This window comes from Cololabis saira, chromosome 15 (assembly GCF_033807715.1).
Source record: "Cololabis saira isolate AMF1-May2022 chromosome 15, fColSai1.1, whole genome shotgun sequence".
NCBI classification, from domain to species: Eukaryota; Metazoa; Chordata; class Actinopteri; order Beloniformes; family Belonidae; genus Cololabis; species Cololabis saira.
Window position 1 is genome coordinate 2,432,501 of NC_084601.1, and position 21,083 is coordinate 2,453,583.

The 21,083-nt window shown below is 40.8% G+C and overlaps 1 protein-coding gene across 1 annotated transcript in view; it reads left to right on the top strand.

Moving 5' to 3' along the window:
* Positions 1–21,083, top strand: part of ext1b (exostosin glycosyltransferase 1b) — a 197,799-nt gene that overhangs the window by 137,017 nt on the left and 39,699 nt on the right. Inside the window, exon 5 of the mRNA XM_061742107.1 lies at positions 17,510–17,642. Within this exon, the coding sequence (XP_061598091.1) occupies positions 17,510–17,642 (133 nt within the window). The remainder of the gene's footprint in view (positions 1–17,509; positions 17,643–21,083) is intronic.

Consider the following 21,083-nt stretch of genomic DNA (forward strand, 5'->3'; position numbering starts at 1 on the left):
TTTGGAGGAGGAGATGTTTGGAGGAGGAGATGTTTGGAGGAGGAGGTGTTTGGATGAGGAGGAGATGTTTGGAGGAGGAGATGTTTGGACGAGGAGATGTTTGGACGAGAAGGTGTTTGGAGGAGGAGGTGTTTGGAGGAGGAGGTGTTTGGAGGAGGAGATGTTTGGAGGAGGAGATGTTTGGAGGAGGAGGTGTTTGGACGAGGAGATGTTTGGAGGAGGAGGTGTTTGGAGGAGGAGATGTTTGGAGGAGGAGGTGTTTGGAGGAGGAGATGTTTGGAGGAGGAGATGTTTGGAGGAGGAGGTGTTTGGACGAGGAGATGTTTGGAGGAGGAGGTGTTTGGAGGAGGAGATGTTTGGAGGAGGAGATGTTTGGAGGAGGAGGTGTTTGGAGGAGGAGATGTTTGGAGGAGGAGGTGTTTGGAGGAGGAGGTGTTTGGAGGAGGAGATGTTTGGAGGAGGTGTTTGGAGGAGGAGGTGTTTGGACGAGGAGATGTTTGGAGGAGGAGATGTTTGGAGGAGGAGGTGTTTGGAGGAGGAGGTGTTTGGAGGAGGAGGTGTTTGGAGGAGGAGGTGTTTGGAGGAGGAGGTGTTTGGAGGAGGAGGTGTTTGGAGGAGGAGATGTTTGGAGGAGGAGGTGTTTGGAGGAGGAGGAGATGTTTGGAGGAGGAGGTGTTTGGAGGAGGAGGTGTTTGGAGGAGGAGGTGTTTGGAGGAGGAGGTGTTTGGAGGAGGAGATGTTTGGAGGAGGAGGTGTTTGGAGGAGGAGATGTGAGGAGGAGGAGGTGTTTGGAGGAGGAGGAGATGTTTGGAGGAGGAGGTGTTTGGAGGAGGAGGTGTTTGGAGGAGGAGGAGGTGTTTGGAGGAGGTGGTGTTTGGAGGAGGAGGTGTTTGGAGGAGGAGATGTTTGGAGGAGGAGATGTTTGGAGGAGGAGATGTTTGGAGGAGGAGGTGTTTGGAGGAGGAGATGTTTGGAGGAGGAGATGTTTGGAGGAGGAGGTGTTTGGAGGAGATGTTTGGAGGAGGAGGTGTTTGGAGGAGGAGATGTTTGGAGGAGGAGATGTTTGGAGGAGGAGGTGTTTGGAGGAGGAGATGTTTGGAGGAGGAGATGTTTGGAGGAGGAGATGTTTGGAGGAGGAGGTGTTTGGAGGAGGAGGTGTTTGGAGGAGGAGATGTTTGGAGGAGGAGATGTTTGGAGGAGGAGGTGTTTGGAGGAGGAGGTGTTTGGAGGAGGGAGGTGTTTGGAGGAGGAGGTGTGAAAATGACAGTTTTGCATTGATTTAAACTCTGTATCCGACAAGGTTTGTCCTTAGAAGAGCAATATTAGTTAACTGGTTAACCCTTGTACTGTCTTCAGGTCAAGGAAGGAAGGAAGGAAGGAAGGAAGGAAGGAAGGAAGGAAGGAAGGAAGGAAGGAAGGAAGGAAGGAAGGAAGGAAGGAAGGAAGGAAGAAGGAAGGAAGGAAGGAAGGAAGGAAGGAAGGAAGGAAGGAAGGAAGGAAGGAAGGAAGGAAGGAAGGGAGGGAGGGAGGGAGGGAGGGAGGGAGGGAGGGAGGGAGGGAGGGAGGGAGGGAGGGAGAGTGAAAAGAAGGAAGGAAGGAAGGAAGGAAGGAAGGAAGGGAAAAAGAAGGAAGAAAGGGAGGAAAGAAGGAAGAAAAGAGGAAGGGAGGAAGGAAGGAGAATGAGGACATTTTGACCCAAAGACAGTACGGGGTTAAAGAGTAAGAATCAGTTGAAAGTTATAGTTAGAATTAGAGTGAGAGCATTAATTATATTAGTGCTGGTCCTGCAGGAGAGGACATTAGCAAACCAGCACAAATGAGCCTGTCATGCAGTTTTTCTCCATCAGGAAGCAGCGATGCTTCCACCAATCACAAGGTCAATACCGGGGGATCTGCTGCCGGTACACCTATTAAACCGGCCTATTAAAGCCCAGGCCGCAGCGCTCAGGGAAGTAGGATTTATCTATCATGCTCTAATTGGTTGATTGTGGCTGTTGGGAGGGGAGATTGAGTCGTCCATCATGTCCGGCTGAGGGGGAGGAGCAGCCAGGCCAACACAATCACCCTCATCAGGTGGAAAGGGCTGGGGGGTTGGAGGGGGAAGGATCTGCTTTTATAGGGAAGATCTGTTGTCTTTTTTATTTTTATTTCCGGGTTAACAACAACCTACAGGGACACACTCTGAAAAGTAAGAGACAGTCAAACATGTTTTTTGTGTGTATCTGCCGCACACAGAATTTCTCTGAGGGAAGTTTCCTCTTCTAGCTTTTTATTCACATTCACAGGTGGAACAGATTTTTATTGTTTTAACAAGATGAATTTTTAATTATTATTAATTATTTTAGGTATCTAAAAGGATATTTAAAAAAATTATGGTATGTTTTTGTTGCATTTTATCTCTGTGGTACTCTGTATTATGTCAGTGTTGCAAACATTCTCTTAGGATTTTAGGAAACTGTTAACTTTTGGGAGTAAAACAGCAATTACAGTTTCATACATTTTACAAAACTATTCTTGTTTTCTAAAAAAGAAAATCACAAAATGATTAGTCGGATGGGAGAATGAAAAGATATTACTGTATGTAAGAATGTGCTTATATACATTTTTTGCTCTAATTTAATATTTCCTGTTTTATTGTATAATGCTGGAAAGTCTTTCCATACTTTCACACAAATCCAAGAACTCAAAAACACATTTTTCTTAAGGTCCATTTCACTGCGTCAACAGAAGTTAATCTGTTGTCTTTTTTTTACTTTTATTTCCGGGTTAACAACAACCTTCAGGGACACACTCTGAAAAGTAAGAGACAGTCATCATGTTTTGTGTGTATCTGCCCTCTGATGATGAATGTTATCAGTATTACGACCGTAAGTCCACCCCAGTCAGAGCTTAGAAGTAAAAAGTAGTTATCCAAATAATTACTTGAGTAAAAGTAAAAAAGTACTTGGTGAAAAAACTACTCAAGGAGTACTTATTTTTTTAACACAACCATTCAAACAGATAAAAGTACAAAATAATCATATTCAGGCAAATTAAATCAATAAAATAAATTAAAATGAATTAAAAAAATTGCTTAAATTAAAATAATAAAGTAAATTCAAGTACTTTAATAAATAATAAAATAATAACAGAATAAAAAAAATAGTAGGTCAATAAATAGTAGCACAACATTTCCAGCCTTTGTACTTTTCTTTTTTAACCAGGCAGAACTAGAACAAACATGAACTCATAGAAACTCTGTGTGTGTTTGAGTCTGTGTAAATGTGACAAAACATGCAAAAACTAACATTTTTCCCAAAGAATCACCCAGTGATGTCATGAGATTGACGCGTACGTGGATAAAAGGGATAAAAGAAAAGTAACAGCTCAACGTAGCCTAATGTAGCGGAGTAAGAGAAACAGTTTCTTCTTCACAAATCTACTCTAGTAAAAGTAAAAAGTATAGTGATTCAAAACTACTCCTAAAAGTACAACATTTCCCAAAACTTACTCAAGTAAATGTAATGGAGTAAATGTAACTCGTTACTACCCAACTCTGACCCCAGTTTTTATTTGCGTTTCCCAGTTTGAGCAGCATTCAGCTGCACGGCCGTCACCTCTCTCATATAGTAGTATATAATAGTATATATCCCTCCTTTGAGTTACCACGCCAACAGCCATCGCCTCCCTCTGCAATAGCAGCCATAAAACACGGCTGCAAACCTGTGTCTGTTTTACTGAAGCAATTTAGCATGGCTCAAGGGCACAGCAGCAATATCTCTCCCCGGCTGCCTGTTCAGCAGGAGCTGCAGCAGCACAAAATACTGCCCATCCTCACGTCCGGCCCTTTGACTGACGACTCTATTTGGGCGCTGGAGGGACCGGGGCCGGGCTGACGGGCTGACGGGCTGACGGGCCGGCGTGTTGATGCAACTGATGACTTTGCTTCGTCTGTGGGGGGAAATGTTGCACCAGAACGCAGATTTCCTTCAGCGTTGCCGTGGGCGACGACACTTCACACTCACTGCTTTTCCGATGTTTGCAGATTTGTTGATGAGAGTAAGAAAAGTCTCATCCCGGTGTGGAAAGTGTTGTTGCAGGTTGGTTGTTAACTCCGGTGATGTTAATTTGTGTTTTTGACGATCTGCTTCTTGCAGTTTTTGTGTGAAAACACAATTTTCCTCAGCGTGATCACAGGGATCATTGATTAAGTCCTTATTTGAATCACTATAATCTGAGAGAATAGAATATTATACTCATTATTTCTGAGATATGGGCTAAACAAAACAAAGTTAAACTATTTTCATAGTGTGAATTGATACTGATGCCTCAAAAATAATAAGATAAGATAACAAAGCTCTAACCTTAAATAGCTGCAGAAGGAACAACCTTGTATCAGAACCAGCATATTCTTTTATTTTCTTATTGTTTGATATGATACCGTTAATGTATTTTTGTCTTGTTTTTTTCTTTTGTTTACCGTCACTTTCTGAGAAGTTAATTCCAGTAATGATGTAAACTTAAAAGTTGAGGCTTGTGCCGTGGGAGTTGTTTGTTCAACCCCAGCTCCAACTTTTAACTAAAAAATGCTTTTATCTGTAGAAAGAATGCACTTATTTATTTTAAGCAATTTCCTTTAATTACTTTTGCATTTGAAACAATTTCCATATAAAGCAACAGTAAATTAAAATGTCTGGAGGTAAAGACCTTACAAGTTTTTTCCTGAGAGCTTCTTGTTGTCATTATTAATATTACTGTGTTATTTTTAGTTTTTTTTGGCTGTATATAATTACAAGTTGTTTGCAGTGGTGCTTACATATTTTGATAGAAAATGATGGTAACATTGTGATATTTGTTAAACTAACGGCTGGTCTTCGGGGATACAAATATAATTAAAGCTGCAAGCAGCGATGAACGGGCCCTCGCACTCACGGCCACCACCCCCCATAAGCATATCAGAAATGACACTTAAGACTTCCTATGTCAAACCATTCAAAAGTTATAGCAGTAAAAAGGGACGACCAATCAGAAGAAGGGGCGGGGCTAATTAAGGCCAAAGAAGCTCAAGGACTACAGAGCCCCATGACACCACCCACAACTCTCTATGTCAAACCATTCAAAAGTTATAGTAGGAAATAGGGACAACCAATCAGAAAAAGGGACTGGGCTAATTTTCACCAATTATGGTCAAGGACTCAATGCCGAGTCCCATGACACCACCCACAACTCTTTATGTCAAACCTTTCAAAAGTTATGGCAGAGAAAAGTATTCTAGGGGGCGCTGTTGAGCCGTTAGGCCACGCCCATTAATGCAAACCATAAAAATCAAATTTATCGCCAGGCCTGGCTTGGTGCAAAATTTGATGACTTTTTGGGCCGTTTAGGGGGGCAAAAAGGACCTCCTTTCGTCAGAAGAATAGAAAGAAAGAAAGAAAGAAAGAAAGAAAGAAAGAAAGAAAGAAAGAAAGAAAGAAAGAAAGAAAGAAAGAAAGAAAGAAAGAAAGACAGACAGACAGACAGACAGACAGACAGACAGACAGACAGACAGACAGACAGACAGACAGACAGAAAGACAGACACATACAGAGACAATCATGGCGGTACAGATGAGAGGATAGTAGTTAAAATCAGATCACTCAAATGAACGACGATCATACAGTACAGCTGTATCTCATGGTCCAGAATGTATGATATTATATTAATCTATTATACCATATTATATTACATGTTGTTATATCATATTAGCGTACCCTGTAATATAGCATATTGTATTATCTTATTGTATGTTGCTTCATTTCATATATTTTTGACTGTATTATATTGTAAAATTATATATCATAGCGATTGCATTATTATATAATTTCATTTATAACACTAATATACAATTCCTCACACACACACACTCCTTCCAAATGTTTCTTCTTTTTGCTCCATTATGACAATTGTATGCTGTCATCCATTATGTTTTTTGTTTTTAAGTTTGTTATGTCTGTTATTCAAATATATTAATACATTCATTAATATGCTATACTGTATTTTGTTTTGTGTATATTGTGTGTGTGTGTTTGTGTATATATATATATATATATATATATATATATATATATATATATATATATATATATGTGTGTGTGTGTGTGTGTGTGTGTGTGTGTGTGTGTGTGTGTGTGTGTGTGTGTGTGTGTGTGTGTGTGTATACCTGAATAGCATAACCAGTAGTGTGACTACCTGCAGAACGTATTTTAGCATGAAAGCCTGCATATTTAACGTACATCAAGCATCCTATCGTAGCTACATGTCTGCCGTTTGTAACAAAGAAAACTGCGTGAAAATCGGTTGAAAATTAAGCAAGTTATAGTTATTTTACTTATGCAGACACCTCCTTCCACAATAGAAGTGAACGCACTGGAGTCAAAGCGATACCGATCCAAGGAATTTCTCGACTAACTTATGCTGCTATCTCACTACATTTAGATAATAAAATTAGTAAAACTGTTAACCAGATGCTTTTTAATTTCCTATGGAAAAATCGTATACATTACATTAGAAAAAGTATAGTCATGAATATTTATGAATCTGGAGGGCTTAATTTCCTGGATTTTAAAACTTTAAACAATACATTTAAAATTAATTGGGCGAAAAATTTTATGAAGAATCCCACCTCAATCTGGAATTTTATTCCCCACCATATTTTCTCTCATTTTGGAGGCCTTCATTTCATACTGTCTTGTAATTATAATGTAGAAAAAATTCCAGTTAAGTTATCTGTATTTCATAAACAGGTCCTCCTTGCATGGACTCTTATCTATAAGCATAACTTTTCACCCCACCGTTATATTATTTGGAACAATAGAGATATCCTAGTTAGAAATAAATCCCTTTTTTTTTTAAACCTGGTTTCAGAACCGGATCTGGCTGGTGAGTCAGCTGCTAAATGAGGAAGGAGTTTTGCTGTCTTACAGAGACTTTTCATCACGATATAGTCTTCAAGTAACTCCTGAAGAATTTTCAGTTGTCGCCAATGCTATTCCATCAGGCACCTTAATGCTTTTTAAAAACAGTTGTACTTCCTCGTCTAGAAATGTGTCTGTCCCATTCTCAACTGACTCCCCAATAGGTAAAATATGTTTTTCACTGACCCAAAAGAATAATAATAAAAGGGTACGTGCCTTATTTCAAAAAGATATTGTTGCTACCCCTAATATTACTGTTTATTGGAATCGTTTCACATATTGATCATATTGATTGGAAAAAAACTTGGATGCTTCCTAACAAGTTTTTAATCACAAATAAGGTTAAGGAGGTCTCTTACAAAATCATACATAAATATGATCCTGCTAACCATTACATGCAGAAATTTAAAAAGGACATTAATACAAATTGTTCCTTCTGTAATTTACATCCAGAAACAGTTGTCCATTTATTTTGGCTTTGCTCTTATTCGAAAAAACTATGGGCAGATATTAGCAAATTTATTATTGACTCCTTTGGTATAGATTTTAATTTATATTGGGAAAATGTTGTTTTTGGTTTCCATTGTTTCTCTAAAAAAGAAGGAAAATGTTACTTTTTGATAAATCTGTTTTTATTTCTTGCCAAATTCCATATTCGTAAGAGTAAATTTTCAAAGAAAACCCCTTGTTTTTTTGTTTTCCAGAAAGAAATGGAACTTTACTTGAAATTAATCCTAAAATCAACAAATGAAAAGGCTTTTAAAACCGTAGACTTGTGTTATATGTTTAATCTTCTTGAATAACAAACATCACCCCTGGCACATGTTCTGTTTTTTATTTGTATACTGTTCGTGTATACTGTTTTGTGATAATTCATTTAAATAAAGTAAAAAAAAAAAAAAAAAAAAACCGATCCAAGATGGCGGCCACGCCCGATGTTCTCAGGCAGTCAATGCGGCGCCTTGACCAAGATGGCGGCCGCGCTGAACACCAGCCCCTCCCCCCGCGGGAGCGGCACCCCCCCAACCCCAACCCCCTCCACCCACCCCCACTCCCCCCCCCCCGCCCCCGGGGGAGCTGCGCACGCATTCCAAACACCTTCGCCCGGCGGGAGCTCAGCCCCTCCCCTCTCCACTCTGCTGGAGCTGCTGGAGCTGAGAGACTGAGAGATCAACATGTCAGGCAGCCTGATCACACATAAATATTATTTAAAAATCACTCATGTATCTTTGACTTATGGTATTAACATGATATTTTCTCATTATAGTAAACAACATATCTATGAAGTCGGATGTCAATTTTGACATTTTGTGACAAAGACATAGCTTTTTATGTTATTAGTTCATTTTTTTAATTTTTAGAGTGACGGAGTTGTTCAAAAATAATATGTTCCAGTGTATGATTTTTTAGTCCTGTTGTAAGCTATCTGAAACTGCCATTTAATTTTCCTTACACAAAATCTCTGATTTTTAATTAATATTTTACCAGAAATACAGAGTGACATAAAAATGCCAATTCCTTTCAAATTACGACCACGATACGCGACACGGTCAACAAGGAACCTACTGCCAATCAAATGTGTCGATTGCTTTAAGATTGGATGAACGAAACAGCAATTATAGCACATAATTTGATGAAAAATGTATACCTGACCAAAAGGTGGCGCTATGGAGTTCATCCAAGATTGTCATATCCATTTGTTCAGAATGGAAGCCTGATTACATGAATTGATTTTGGGTTAATTCTGACCAATTATGTTTAAGTTACAACAACTTTTATGTTCATGGCGAGACCCCGAAATTTGACAACCTCTGACAGCGACGCCCTTTGACACAAACTTACAATTTTCTCTGTCACTCATCGTCAATGCCTTACCTATTATCTCACCAACTTTGAGATCAAGAAACTGATCTTGTTTGGAGCACAGATGCAAACTAGAAGACATGACAATTCCTGGTGCCAACAGGTGGCGCTACAACCGATCCTGAATATTCCACCATAGATGTCTTCAGGCTCAGCCTACAATCATACACATACGTTTTCAACCACATCAAATCATGTATTGCTGAATTACAGCCAATTGATGTTTGATGGCGAGGCTTAAAAATGACCTCAAACTTCGCCGGATCACTACGGTCACGCCCTCTGGCAGAAACTTAAAAGCTTCGCAATTTAGCGTCGGCCATGTGTCTAGATTGTACAAACCAAGTTGTGAGCCAATTCGATAAAATCTCTAGGAGGAGTTCGTTAAAGTACGAGGCCTAGAAATGATCAGAATTCATGAAAAATGACATTTTCTGTTCAAAATGCCGGACTTCCTGTGTAACTTAGACCATGGGTCCAAAAGACTTTTTTGTAGCTCTTTGTCTAATATAATACACACATAAAGGTCATTGCTGTAAGTCAAACCATATTGTGGGGCTCGTCAAAAAACATAAAATAGGTGGCGCTATAGAGCCCATTCTTGTGGACCCATGCCTGTCGCCCATAAAATACGTAATTTTACGCGACTCTGGAAGCGTGTGCAAAATTTGGTGAGTTTTGGAGCATTTTAAGGCCTCCAAAAAGGCAATTTATTTACGGCGAGAATAATAATAATAATAATTAAAGCTGCAAGCAGCGATGAACGGGCCCTCGCACTCACGGCCACCGCCCCCATAAGCATATCAAAAATTACACCACCCACGTCTTCCTATGTCAAACCATTCAAAAGTTATAGCAGAAAAAAGGGACAACCAATCAGAAGAAGGGGCGGGGCTAATTCAGGCCAATGAAGGTCAAGGACTCCATACAGAATGTGATGACACCACCCACGACTCTCTATGTCAAACCATTCAAAAGTTATAGCAGAAAATCGGGACAACCAATCAGAAGAAGGGGCGGGGCTAATTTTCGCCAATTATGGTCAAGGACTCAATACCGAGTCCCATGATACCACCCACGACTCTTTATGTCAAACCTTTCAAAAGTTATGGCAGAGAAAAGTATTCTAGTGGGCGCTGTTGAGCCGTTAGGCCCCGCCCATTAATGCAAACCATGAAAAATCTAATTTATCGACAGGCCTGGCTTTTCTTTAAGTTGCGACATGATACAGGTGTGTACCAATTTTCGTTCATGTACGTCAAACCGTATTATGGGGCTTGAGGCGCAAAGTTTTTTCTGTCTGAACCAATCAGATGAAGGGGGGGCGCGCCTTATGGCGTCTAGCGTCGCCACGGTAACGCTTTTGAAAGAGAAAAGTAATGCGTGGTGTCGGAGGATGGAGAAGCACGTTTTGATGTATAACACACCTGGGTGCACGTTAGGGTTCGGGCTGAATTAATGACCGAAGAAATGGCATAAATTGCGCCAAAATTACACGATTAATTCAAAATGTTCAAAATGGCTGACTTCCTGTTCGGTTTCGGCCATGGCGCCAAGAGACTTTCCGTTAAGTTGCGCCATGATACAGGTGTGTACCGATTTTCGTGCATGTACGTCAAAGCGTATTGTGGGACTTGAGGCACGAAGTTTTATCTGTATGGACCAATCAGATGAATTGGGGGCGCGCTTTTTGGCGTCTATCATCGCCACGGTAACGCTTTTGACTGAGAAAAGTTATGCACGTTATTGCAGGATGGAGACGCACATTTTGATGTATAACACACCTGGGTGCACGTTACGGTTCTGGCGAAGAAGCGGCTGAAGGAATGGCATAAATTGCGCCAAAATTACATGATTAATTCAAACTGGCCGACTTCCTGTTGGGTTTGGGCCATGGCGCCAGGAGACTTTTCTTTAAGTTGTGCTATGATACAGGTGTGTACCGATAAAGGAAGCTCTGAAAACCTTAACAAACCATGGTTTACTATAGAACTTAGGAAATCCGCAAATTCAAAATTTAATGTCTATGAGTTTTGGTTCAAATATAAATCATTGGTATAGTATGCATAAATGGCTTTATGAGGGTGACACTTCCATTATAGATAAAATGTATTTCAAAATGGTTTTCAAAAATGAAAGGACACATGAGTCTATCTTTCTTGAAAAGTTAATTTAATTACTGATACTTATTAAAATATACATTTTGTTAAGGAAATCTATTAATTTTGAGATAAATAACGGTCGCCCCCAATTACTTTTTTAAGGTCGTTGCCCTATTAATGTAGGTTTAAAAACACTAAAATACCTTTGTTTTAAGTTTTCACATATATGCACACTACATTCCAAATGTTTGGAAAATGGCCAAATACATCTTTATTTTAAGTATTTTAAAAATAGGCCTCTCAAAGGCCTTATACATCATTGACCCACAATTGTGATTCAGGCTTAAAGCTCCCCTGCTACACGTCATTCAGGCAGCCAATCAGCACAGAGCCTCATTAACATAGCCCCCCCTCCCCTCAGAATCCCTCATAGAGAAGGTTAGAAACGGTAAAAATAAAGACATGGCCCAGAGGCTGAATTTCTCATTTATGTAGAAAAAACCTTCAAAAGCTTGTTTTTAAGACATTCAATGCCTGTTTAAAATATACATTAAATGCCATAATAGGTCACCTTTAAATAATGTTTAAGCAAATGAAGCAATTCTCGCCAAATACAGTAAATTCCAGTTGTCCCTGAACGCACCAGGAGGATAATCGGTCAAATTTAGAATTCCGACCGGTCCCTGAATGCACCTCCTCCGCGGCGCTGCGCGGTCCCGACTAGATCTCGGCTGAAAGCCGATAATAATATAATACAATTGCAAAGCTGCTGTGAAATAAGGTGTAATACATGCACTGTAATTATTTTCTGTATAAAAATTGAATTTAAAAAGACGGGTTTGACTCAAAATCAGTGTGGTTTTATTTAAGTGGTCTCTGTGTCGGTAGAGAAATAAAAAAAGCGAGCTGCATGTCGGCAGTTTTACTGGGGGGATGATTTGGACCGTTTTTATTTCAGGGGGGGATGCCATCCCCCCCTCATCCCCCCTCAACTCCAGTACTGATTATAATAAAGTGTCTTATAAATCAATAATTTTAAAATCTCAATCCTTATTTTCATTTAAAGGCCAGGGCTTATAGGCTACATATTTACACTGTGTAGCCTGAAAGTGAACTGCAACTTACGTGCGGACGCATCTTTGCTGACATTTGGCCGTGTCTTCCTCCAGCGCCTTTTTTTTCTCTCTCCCTCTCGGTGCCGCCTTTCCTCTTTTTCTTTTTTACCCGGCTGGGTGTGCATGATTTGCCTCTGGACTCGTCTCCCGGTCCACTCGCGCACACGCACACGCACACGCGGCCACGGCGCGCTGTCTGTTCGGTGATACTGTTGGGGCGGGTGTTAATTTGAAACAAACCAACTATCTTGCCCAACTCACAAGCTACTGGCCTGAGTGGCCTCTGATTGGCCTGGCCTGACTCTCTAACTTGGAAAAAAAGTCAAATAGCCGGCGCTGCGGCGCACCAGCCGCCTGTGTAAAAAAAAAAAAAAAAAAAAAAAAAAAAGAGAGAGAGACGCAGGCGGCATCCTAGACCGGCGCATCGGGAATACTCCCGGTTCTCCCTATGGTCAGTCCGGGCCTGGTTAGAGTATTAGTTGCCGCAAAACTAACTGCGTCTCAACACTGATGCACAGGGAGGTGCGCGCGCATAAGCGCCCCGCCCCCCCGTCCTCCTGCGCAGGAGCGCGCCCCCTCCCCTTTCTCTTCCCCAACTCAGAGCTGCATTTTGCGCGTTCACGTGTGTGACAGTCTGAGACAGGGTGGCAATGATTCATTCGACATAAATATTCATTTAAAATCACGTATTTGAAGGACTTTATTGACATTCACACAATATTTTCACATTACAGTAAACAATGTATTTGTGAAGTCGGATGTTAATTTTGACATTTTATGGCAAAGCCATAGCTTTTTACGTTATTAGTTAATGTTTTTAATTTTTAGAGTGACGAAGTTCTCCGAAAATAATATGTTCCAGTGTATGATTTTTTACTCCTGTTGTAAGCTATCTGAAACTGCCATTTAATTTTCCTTACACAAAATCTTTGATTTTTAATTAATATTTTTCCAGAAATACAGAGTGACATAAAAATGCCAATTCCTTTCAAATTACGGCCACGATACGCGACACAGTCAACAAGGAACCTACTGCCAATCATATGTGTCGATTGTGTTAAGATTGGATAAACCAAACAGCAACTAAAGCACATAATTTGATGAAAAATGTATACCTGACCAAAAGGTGGCGCTATGGAGTTCATCCAAGATTGTCATATCCACTTGTTCAGAATGGAAGCCTGATTACATGAATTGATTTTGGGTTGATTCTGATCAATTATGTTTAAGTTACAACAACTTTTATGTTCATGGCGAGACACCGAAATTTGACAACCTCTGACAGCGACGCCCTTTGATAAGAACTTACAGTTTTCTCTGTCAGTCATCGTCAATGTCTTACCTATTATCTGACCAACTTTGAGATCAATAAACTGATCTCGCTTGGAGCACAGATGCATACTACAAGACATGACAATTCCTGGTGCCAACAGGTGGCGCTACAACCGATCCTGAATATTCCACCATAGATGGGTTCAGGCTCAACCTACAATCATGCACATACGTTTTCGACCACATCAAATAATGTATTGCTGAATTACAGCCAATTGATGTTTGATGGCGAAGCTTAAAAATGACCTCAAACTTCGCCGGATCACTACGGTCACGCCCTCTGGCAGAAACTTAAAAGCTTCGCAATTTAGCGTCGGCCATGTGTCTAGATTGTACAAACCAAGTTGTGAGCCAATTCGATAAAATCTCTAGGAGGAGTTCGTTAAAGTACGAGGCCTAGAAATGATCAGAATTCATGAAAAATGACATTTTCTGTTCAAAATGCCGGACTTCCTGTGTAACTTAGAGCATGGGTCCAAAAGACTTTTTTGTAGCTCTTTGTCTAATATAATACACACATAAAGGTCATTGCTGTAAGTCAAACCATATTGTGGGGCTCGTCAAAAAACATAAAATAGGTGGCGCTATAGAGCCCATTCTTGTGGACCCATGCCTGTCGCCCATAAAATACGTAATTTTACGCGACTCTGGAAGCGTGTGCAAAATTTGGTGAGTTTTCCAGCATTTTAAGGCCTCCAAAAAGGCAATTTATTTACGGCGAGAATAATAATAATAATAATAATAATAATTAAAGCTGCAAGCAGCGATGAACGGGCCCTCGCACTCACGGCCACCGCCCCCCATAAGCATATCCAAAAATGATACCACCCACGACTTCCTATGTCAAACCATTCAAAAGTTATAGCAGAAAAAAGGGACAACCAATCAGAAGAAGGGGCGGGGCTAATTCAGGCCAATGAAAGTCAAGGACTCCATACAGAATCTGATGACACCACCCACGACTCTCTATGTCAAACCATTCAAAAGTTATAGCAGAAAATCGGGACAACCAATCAGAAGAAGGGGGGGGCTAATTTTCGCCAATTATGGTCAAGGACTCAATACCGAGTCCCATGATACCACCCACGACTCTTTATGTCAAACCTTTCCAAAGTTATGGCAGAGAAAAGTATTCTAGTGGGTGCTGTTGAGCCGTTAGGCCACGCCCATTAATGCAAACCATGAAAAATCTAATTTATCGCCAGGCCTGGCTTGCCCATAGGAAAAACAACACCAACCGCTGCTGAGTTTGTGTGCAGTTTCCCATTGAAACAATATCTCACACTACTGAGGTTAGATGAAAAACATTAATTAGATGAAGTTGGTAATTAAAGGAGCATGAGGCAGGATTGAGGCAGGATTTATGAAAAAAATGTGTATACGTTTTAAGTTTTCTAGTAATAATGTCAGATGAAGCGTTCCAAACCAAAAAGAATGAGCCCTCTTGCGTATCTGTCCTTTGCCTTGAACAGGCTGTGTGCTGCAAAATGTGCTGCAATTGTGCCCGGAATTTCCCGCGCTGTCCTGTGGATGTGACGTCACGTGACGCTGTATGCGCGTTCTCCCCGTTCTCCCGTGCCGGCTTCACTGTTGGCTGCAGTACCCCCGACGGCCGTCGTGGTGAAGGGTGGCGCTAGAGAGTCTCATTTCTTAAAAGGAGCCTCAAGCTCCTTTTAAAGATTACAATATTTAGATATCACTCATCACACCAGTAAACAGGAGAAATCACAATGGTCAATTCTCGCCAAATTGAGTAAATTCCAATTGTCCCTGAACACACCAGTGGATGAAAGATGCAGTGGATGAAGAAATAATCATCAGTTTCCGAATTCCGACGGTGTATATTTTTATTTGCACCTTTTGCTATAAAAAAAAAACAAAAAACAGTCAATGAAAAATGGATAGGAATAGTAAGCCAAGAGGACTTATAATATTACAAAGTTCACTCTCACTCTCAAATAAATAAATAAATATATATAAATAAATACAACAACACACCCCTCTCCCCTTCAAATAAATTCAAATGAACAATCAAACTTGTTTCTTTATACAATTAATTAATTTATACATTTATCAATATTCCATACCATGTCTTTGTAAAAGAGCATAATACAAAGTCTTTCAGCATATAAGTACGTATTTTTAATGTGTGACAGCGTCCTGTTTCATAACTAAATCTCTGCCAGCCTCTCCAAGATGGCCGTCGGTACCTTATCCAAGATGGCGGCCGCGCTGAACGTCAGCTCCAATGCCCCGCCCCCCCGCGGGAGATGCGCGCGCATAACAACCCCCCCCCCCCCCCTCCCCTCCCCCCACCCCCCACCCCTCCCTCCGTCCCCCGCGGGAGCTGCACCCCTCCTTTCTCTACTCTCCTCTGGCTGTCACCCGCTGCAGGCAGTCAGTCAGAGTTAAGAATCCAGTGAATTTAACATAAATATTAATAGAAAATCAACGGTCCCACTCAGGCTTATGAAATTCACAAGATATTTTCTCATTATAGTAAACAACATATCTATGAAGTCGGATGTCAATTTTGACATTTTGTGACAAAGACATAGCTTTTTATGTTATTAGTTCATTTTTTTAATTTTTAGAGTGACGGAGTTCTCAGAAAATAATATGTTCCAGTGTATGATTTTTTAGTCCTGTTGTAAGCTATCTGAAACTGCCATTTAATTTTCCTTACACAAAATCTCTGATTTTTAATTAATATTTTACCAGAAATACAGAGTGACATAAAAATGCCAATTACTTTCAAATTACGGCCACGATACGCGACACGGTCAACAAGGAACCTACTGCCAATCAAATGTGTCAATTTGCTTAAGATTGGATAAACCAAACAGCAACTAAAGCACATAATTTGATGAAAAATGTATACCTGACCAAAAGGTGGCGCTATGGAGTTCATCCAAGATTGTCATATCCACTTGTTCAGAATGCAAGCCCGATTAAATGTATTGAATTTGGGTTCATTCTGACCAATTATGTTTAAGTTACAACAACTTTTATGTTCATGGCGAGACCCCGATATTTGACAACCTCTGACAGCGACGCCCTTTGACACAAACTTACAGTTTTCTCTGTCACTCATCGTCAATGTCTTACCTTTTATCTGACCAACTTTGAGATCAAGAAACTGATCTCGTTTGGAGCACAGATGCATACTAGAAGACATGACAATTCCTGGTGCCAACAGGTGGCGCTACAACCGATCCTGAATATTCCACCAGAGATGGGTTCAGGCTCAGTCTACAATCATGCACATACGTTTTCGACCACATCAAATCATGTATTGCTGAATTACAGCCAATTGATGTTTGATGGCGAAGCTTAAAAATGACCTCAAACTTCGCCGGATCACTACGGTCAAGCCCTCTGGCAGAAACTTAAAAGCTTCGCAATTTAGCGTCGGCCATGTGTCTAGATTGTACAAATCAAGTTGTGAGCCAATTCGATAAAATCTCTAGGAGGAGTTCGTTAAAGTACGAGGCCTAGAAATGATCAGAATTCATGAAAAATGACATTTTCTGTTCAAAATGCCGGACTTCCTGTGTAACTTAGACCATGGGTCCAAAAGACTTTTTTGTAGCTCTTTGTCTAATATAATACTCACATAAAGGTCATTGCTGTAAGTCAAACCATATTGTGGGGCTCGTCAAAAAACATAAAATAGGTGGCGCTATAGAGCCCATTCTTGTGGACCCATGCCTGTCGCCCATAAAATACGTAATTTTACGCAACTCTGGAAGCGTGTGCAAAATTTGGTGAGTTTTCCAGCATTTTAAGGCCTCCAAAAAGGCAATTTATTTACGGCGAGAATAATAATAATAATAATAATAATAATAATAAACATCACAGATACAATAGGGTCCTCGCACTTTCAGTGCTCGGGCCCTAATAAACATCACAGATACAATAGGGTCCTCGCACTTTCAGTGCTCGGGCCCTAATAATAATAATAAACATCACAGATACAATAGGGTCCTCGCACTTTCAGTGCTCGGGCCCTAATTAGTGTATAGCCTCAAGTCACACATTGGTTTTTCTTAATTTTGTGAGTTTTAAACAAACATCCTGGTCAGTCCCTGTCGGGGATTTAATGTAGCAATAAAAGTGGCACTGTTCACAAACGAAACTGAGCGTTTTCTTGTGTTTCCTGCAGATCATCCAGGACCGAGTGCTGGAGCACGGCTCCCGCAGCAGCCTGATGTGGAACAGTCACCCGGGGGGGCTGTTCGCTCTGCCGCAGTACTCCGGCTTCCTGGGAGACTTCCCCTTCTACTACGCCACGCTGGGTCAGTGACGCACACGCAGACGCCAACACGGGGACCAGTGCTGATTACAAATAATATAATATATTACAAATAATAGCAGTGACCAAAACAGCTGCAGAAATACTGCAGGAATGACATAGCAGCAGTTAAATGCAGCCTTCTGTAAGCTTTAAATATCCACTGGGCTTACATCAAATACATCAAAACACAACAATAAAAAACACTTTTCTGAACTTATCAATATGACTCTGTCCTTCACAGGATAAGTAACATGGATCACTGCAAAAACTCACAATCTTAACAAGAATATTTGTCTTATTTCTAGTTAAAATGTCTCATTTTAGTAAAAAAATCTTATTACACTTAAAACAAGACTCATTACTAGAAAAAACAACAATTTTCTCCTGTTTCAAGTAGATTTTCACTTAAAATAAGTAGATTTTTTTGCTTGTAATAAGAAGGAAAATGGCAGATTTTCCTACTTATTTCAAGTGAAAATTTACTTGAAACAGGTGAAAATTGTCACATTTTTCTGGTGTTATTTTTCTGGTGATGACTCTAAATGTTGAAATAGCAGTAAAACCACATTCATTGATGAAATGACATAATGGATTGAAAGGAGGGATGGCAGTTTTACAGGGGGGATGATTTGGACCGTTTCTGTTTCAGGGGGGATGCCACCCCCCCTCATCCCCCCTCATCCCCCCTCATCCCCCCTCATCCCCCCTCAACTCCAGTACTGACGGTGACATGACAAAAATCCCTCGTCCTCCGTTCCTCTCCATCGCCCTGCTCGTCTCCATCCACGTCCGAGTTTCCAGAGGTTTCCGGAGGTTTCCGTCCAGCTGCAGCGGTGCTTTTAGTCCTCGTCTGGTTGCTAGAAATATGTCCTGATCTACGGCCCTTCCTCCACCAGCGGAGTGTAGCAGCGAGGAGAGGAGGAGAGGGGCGACTGGGCCGCTGACGGATGTTTGTATTAGTCCCGCTGACACCCCGCCCCGTCCATCATCGCTATTTGAGTCAGCATTGTTACTGCATTTCACCGCGGCGAGGCCAATTCCTCCCGTTACGGTTCGGCGGCGCCGAGTTTCCCCCCCCCGCCACGTATCTGAACCCGGGGGCTGCTCCATCCTTCACTCCTCCACTCCATCATCATCCAGCGCTGCCACGGCTCCCAACACCTCACACACACACACTCGTACGTGGGGGGGGGCGGGGTGTGGAGCTGATGTTAAAATAGAGGAGACGGGGACAGATGTGCATCACAACGCTGGCACGGGTCTTTGTTTGTCAAAGAGAAGCAGCTAAACATGAACGGGTTTAGGAGACGAGGAGCATCGTCATCGTCGGGGAAATGAGTCTAATCACACAGAATCTCTGAGGGAAGTTTCCTCTTCTAGCATTTTATTCACATTCACAGGTGGAACAGACTTTTATTGTTTTAACAAGATGCATTTTTAATTATTATTAATTATTTTAGGTATCTAAAAGGATATTTAAAAAAATAATAGTACAGGTAAATACAGGACTGTCTCAGAAAATTAGAATATTGTGATAAAGTCCTTTATTTTCTGTAATGCAAAAAAGTCATACATTCTGGATTAATTACAAATCAACTGAAATATCGCAAGCCTTTTATTATTTTAATATTGCTGATCATGGCTTACAGCTTAAGAAAACTCAAATATCCTATCTTAAAAAATTTGAATATTCTGGGAATCTTAATCTTAAGCTGTAGATGGGTAGAGAAGATGCTGCATCATGGGTGTGGCAGGGTGGAGAGGTTGACGGGACACTCAGATGTCCCATCCACCTGAGTGGCTGCCGCTCTCCACCCTGCCTTTATAAGGCAGAGCCGGACAGCAGCAAAGAGGTCGGAGGAGCTGCTGTCATGCTGTGATGCTTGTGCACATGTTGGTGATTTGCGTTAAATAAACGGGTCTGCACGAAACTCCGTGTCTCTCCATCCTTCGGTCGGCCCCGGTAGCACTCGCCCTGCTACAATGGGTAATTATGTGAAGTTTTTGTTGCATTATATCTCTCTGGTACTCTGTATTACTTCAGTGTTGCAGACATTCTCTTAGGATTTCAGGAAACTGTTAACTTCTGGGAGTAAAACAGCAATTCATACAGTTTCATACATTTTACAAAACTATTCTTGTTTTCTAAAAAAGAAAATCACAAAATTATTAGTCTGATGGGAGAATGAAAAGATATTACTGTATCTAAGAAGGTGCTTATATTAATGTTTTGCTCTAATTTAATATTTCCTGTTTTCTTGTATAGTGCTGGAACGTCTTTCCAGACTTTCACACAAATCCAAGAACTCAAAAACACATTTTTCTTCAGGTCCATTTCACTGCTGGACTTGGTAGCCTGTAAAGATGTAAAGCAAGTAGCCACCGATAAGACCCGGCCCTCAATCTCAGACAGCATCAGTTCCACAGGGACCACAACTAGGACACATGGACTTTTCAGCTCCAGTATCCACAGGGGACGGGCAAAGGAGTTTATTTTATTCCATTTTTATGTTATAGTCACTGTACAGCACTAGATCTGAAGTTAAGCCTGTCTACATTAAACAAATGAAATGTAAATGACTTGAATCCTGCTCTGTGCTGCAGGAGCAGTACTGATGTGATGGCAGTAAGATGAAGCTTCTTTTACTTTCCCTGTATCTTCAAACCTCAGCCTCCAGTTTCACCTTACAACCAAATGTATCAGTTTTTCAGTTTTGTATACTGTACACCCCCCCATGGCAGATCTAAGACCCTGTGAATTCTCCTCAAACACTGCTGCTTTCCTGTCCAAAGATTTGTCAAAAATATCTTTGGACAAGGTTTTCACAAAGGCAGTCGACAGTTTAAAACTGTTTAGGATTGTCCAAGTTTGGGCTCAACTATTTTCTAGACTAAACTGTCCATCTTATGTTGCTGCACTAAATCTTTGTATGAGAGATATAAAGGAATAAGTCAGCTTTAGATGTATTAACTTCAGGCTAATGAGATGCGTAATGTGTTGACACAGGAGGATAAAAGTCACTGATTCCACTTATTCCAACACAATTCATTACATATTTATCCACATACAAACAACACGCCGCACAGTCACTATACTTCACACCAGTACTCCAGTTGAGGGGGGATGAGGGGGGATGAGGGGGGATGGCATCCACCCTGAAATAAAAACGGTCCAAATCATCCCCCCTGTAAAACTGCCATCCCTCCTTTCCATCCCTTATGTCATTTCATCAATGAATGTGGTTTTACTGCTATTTCAACATTTAGAGTCATCACCAGAAAAATAACACCAGAAAAATAACTTATTTGACAATTTTCACCTGTTTTAAGTACATTTTCACTTGAAATAAGTAGAAAAATCTGCCAGTGGGACAAGATTTATCTTCTCATTACAAGCAAAAAAATCTTGTTCCACTGGCAGATTTTTCTACTTATTTCAAGT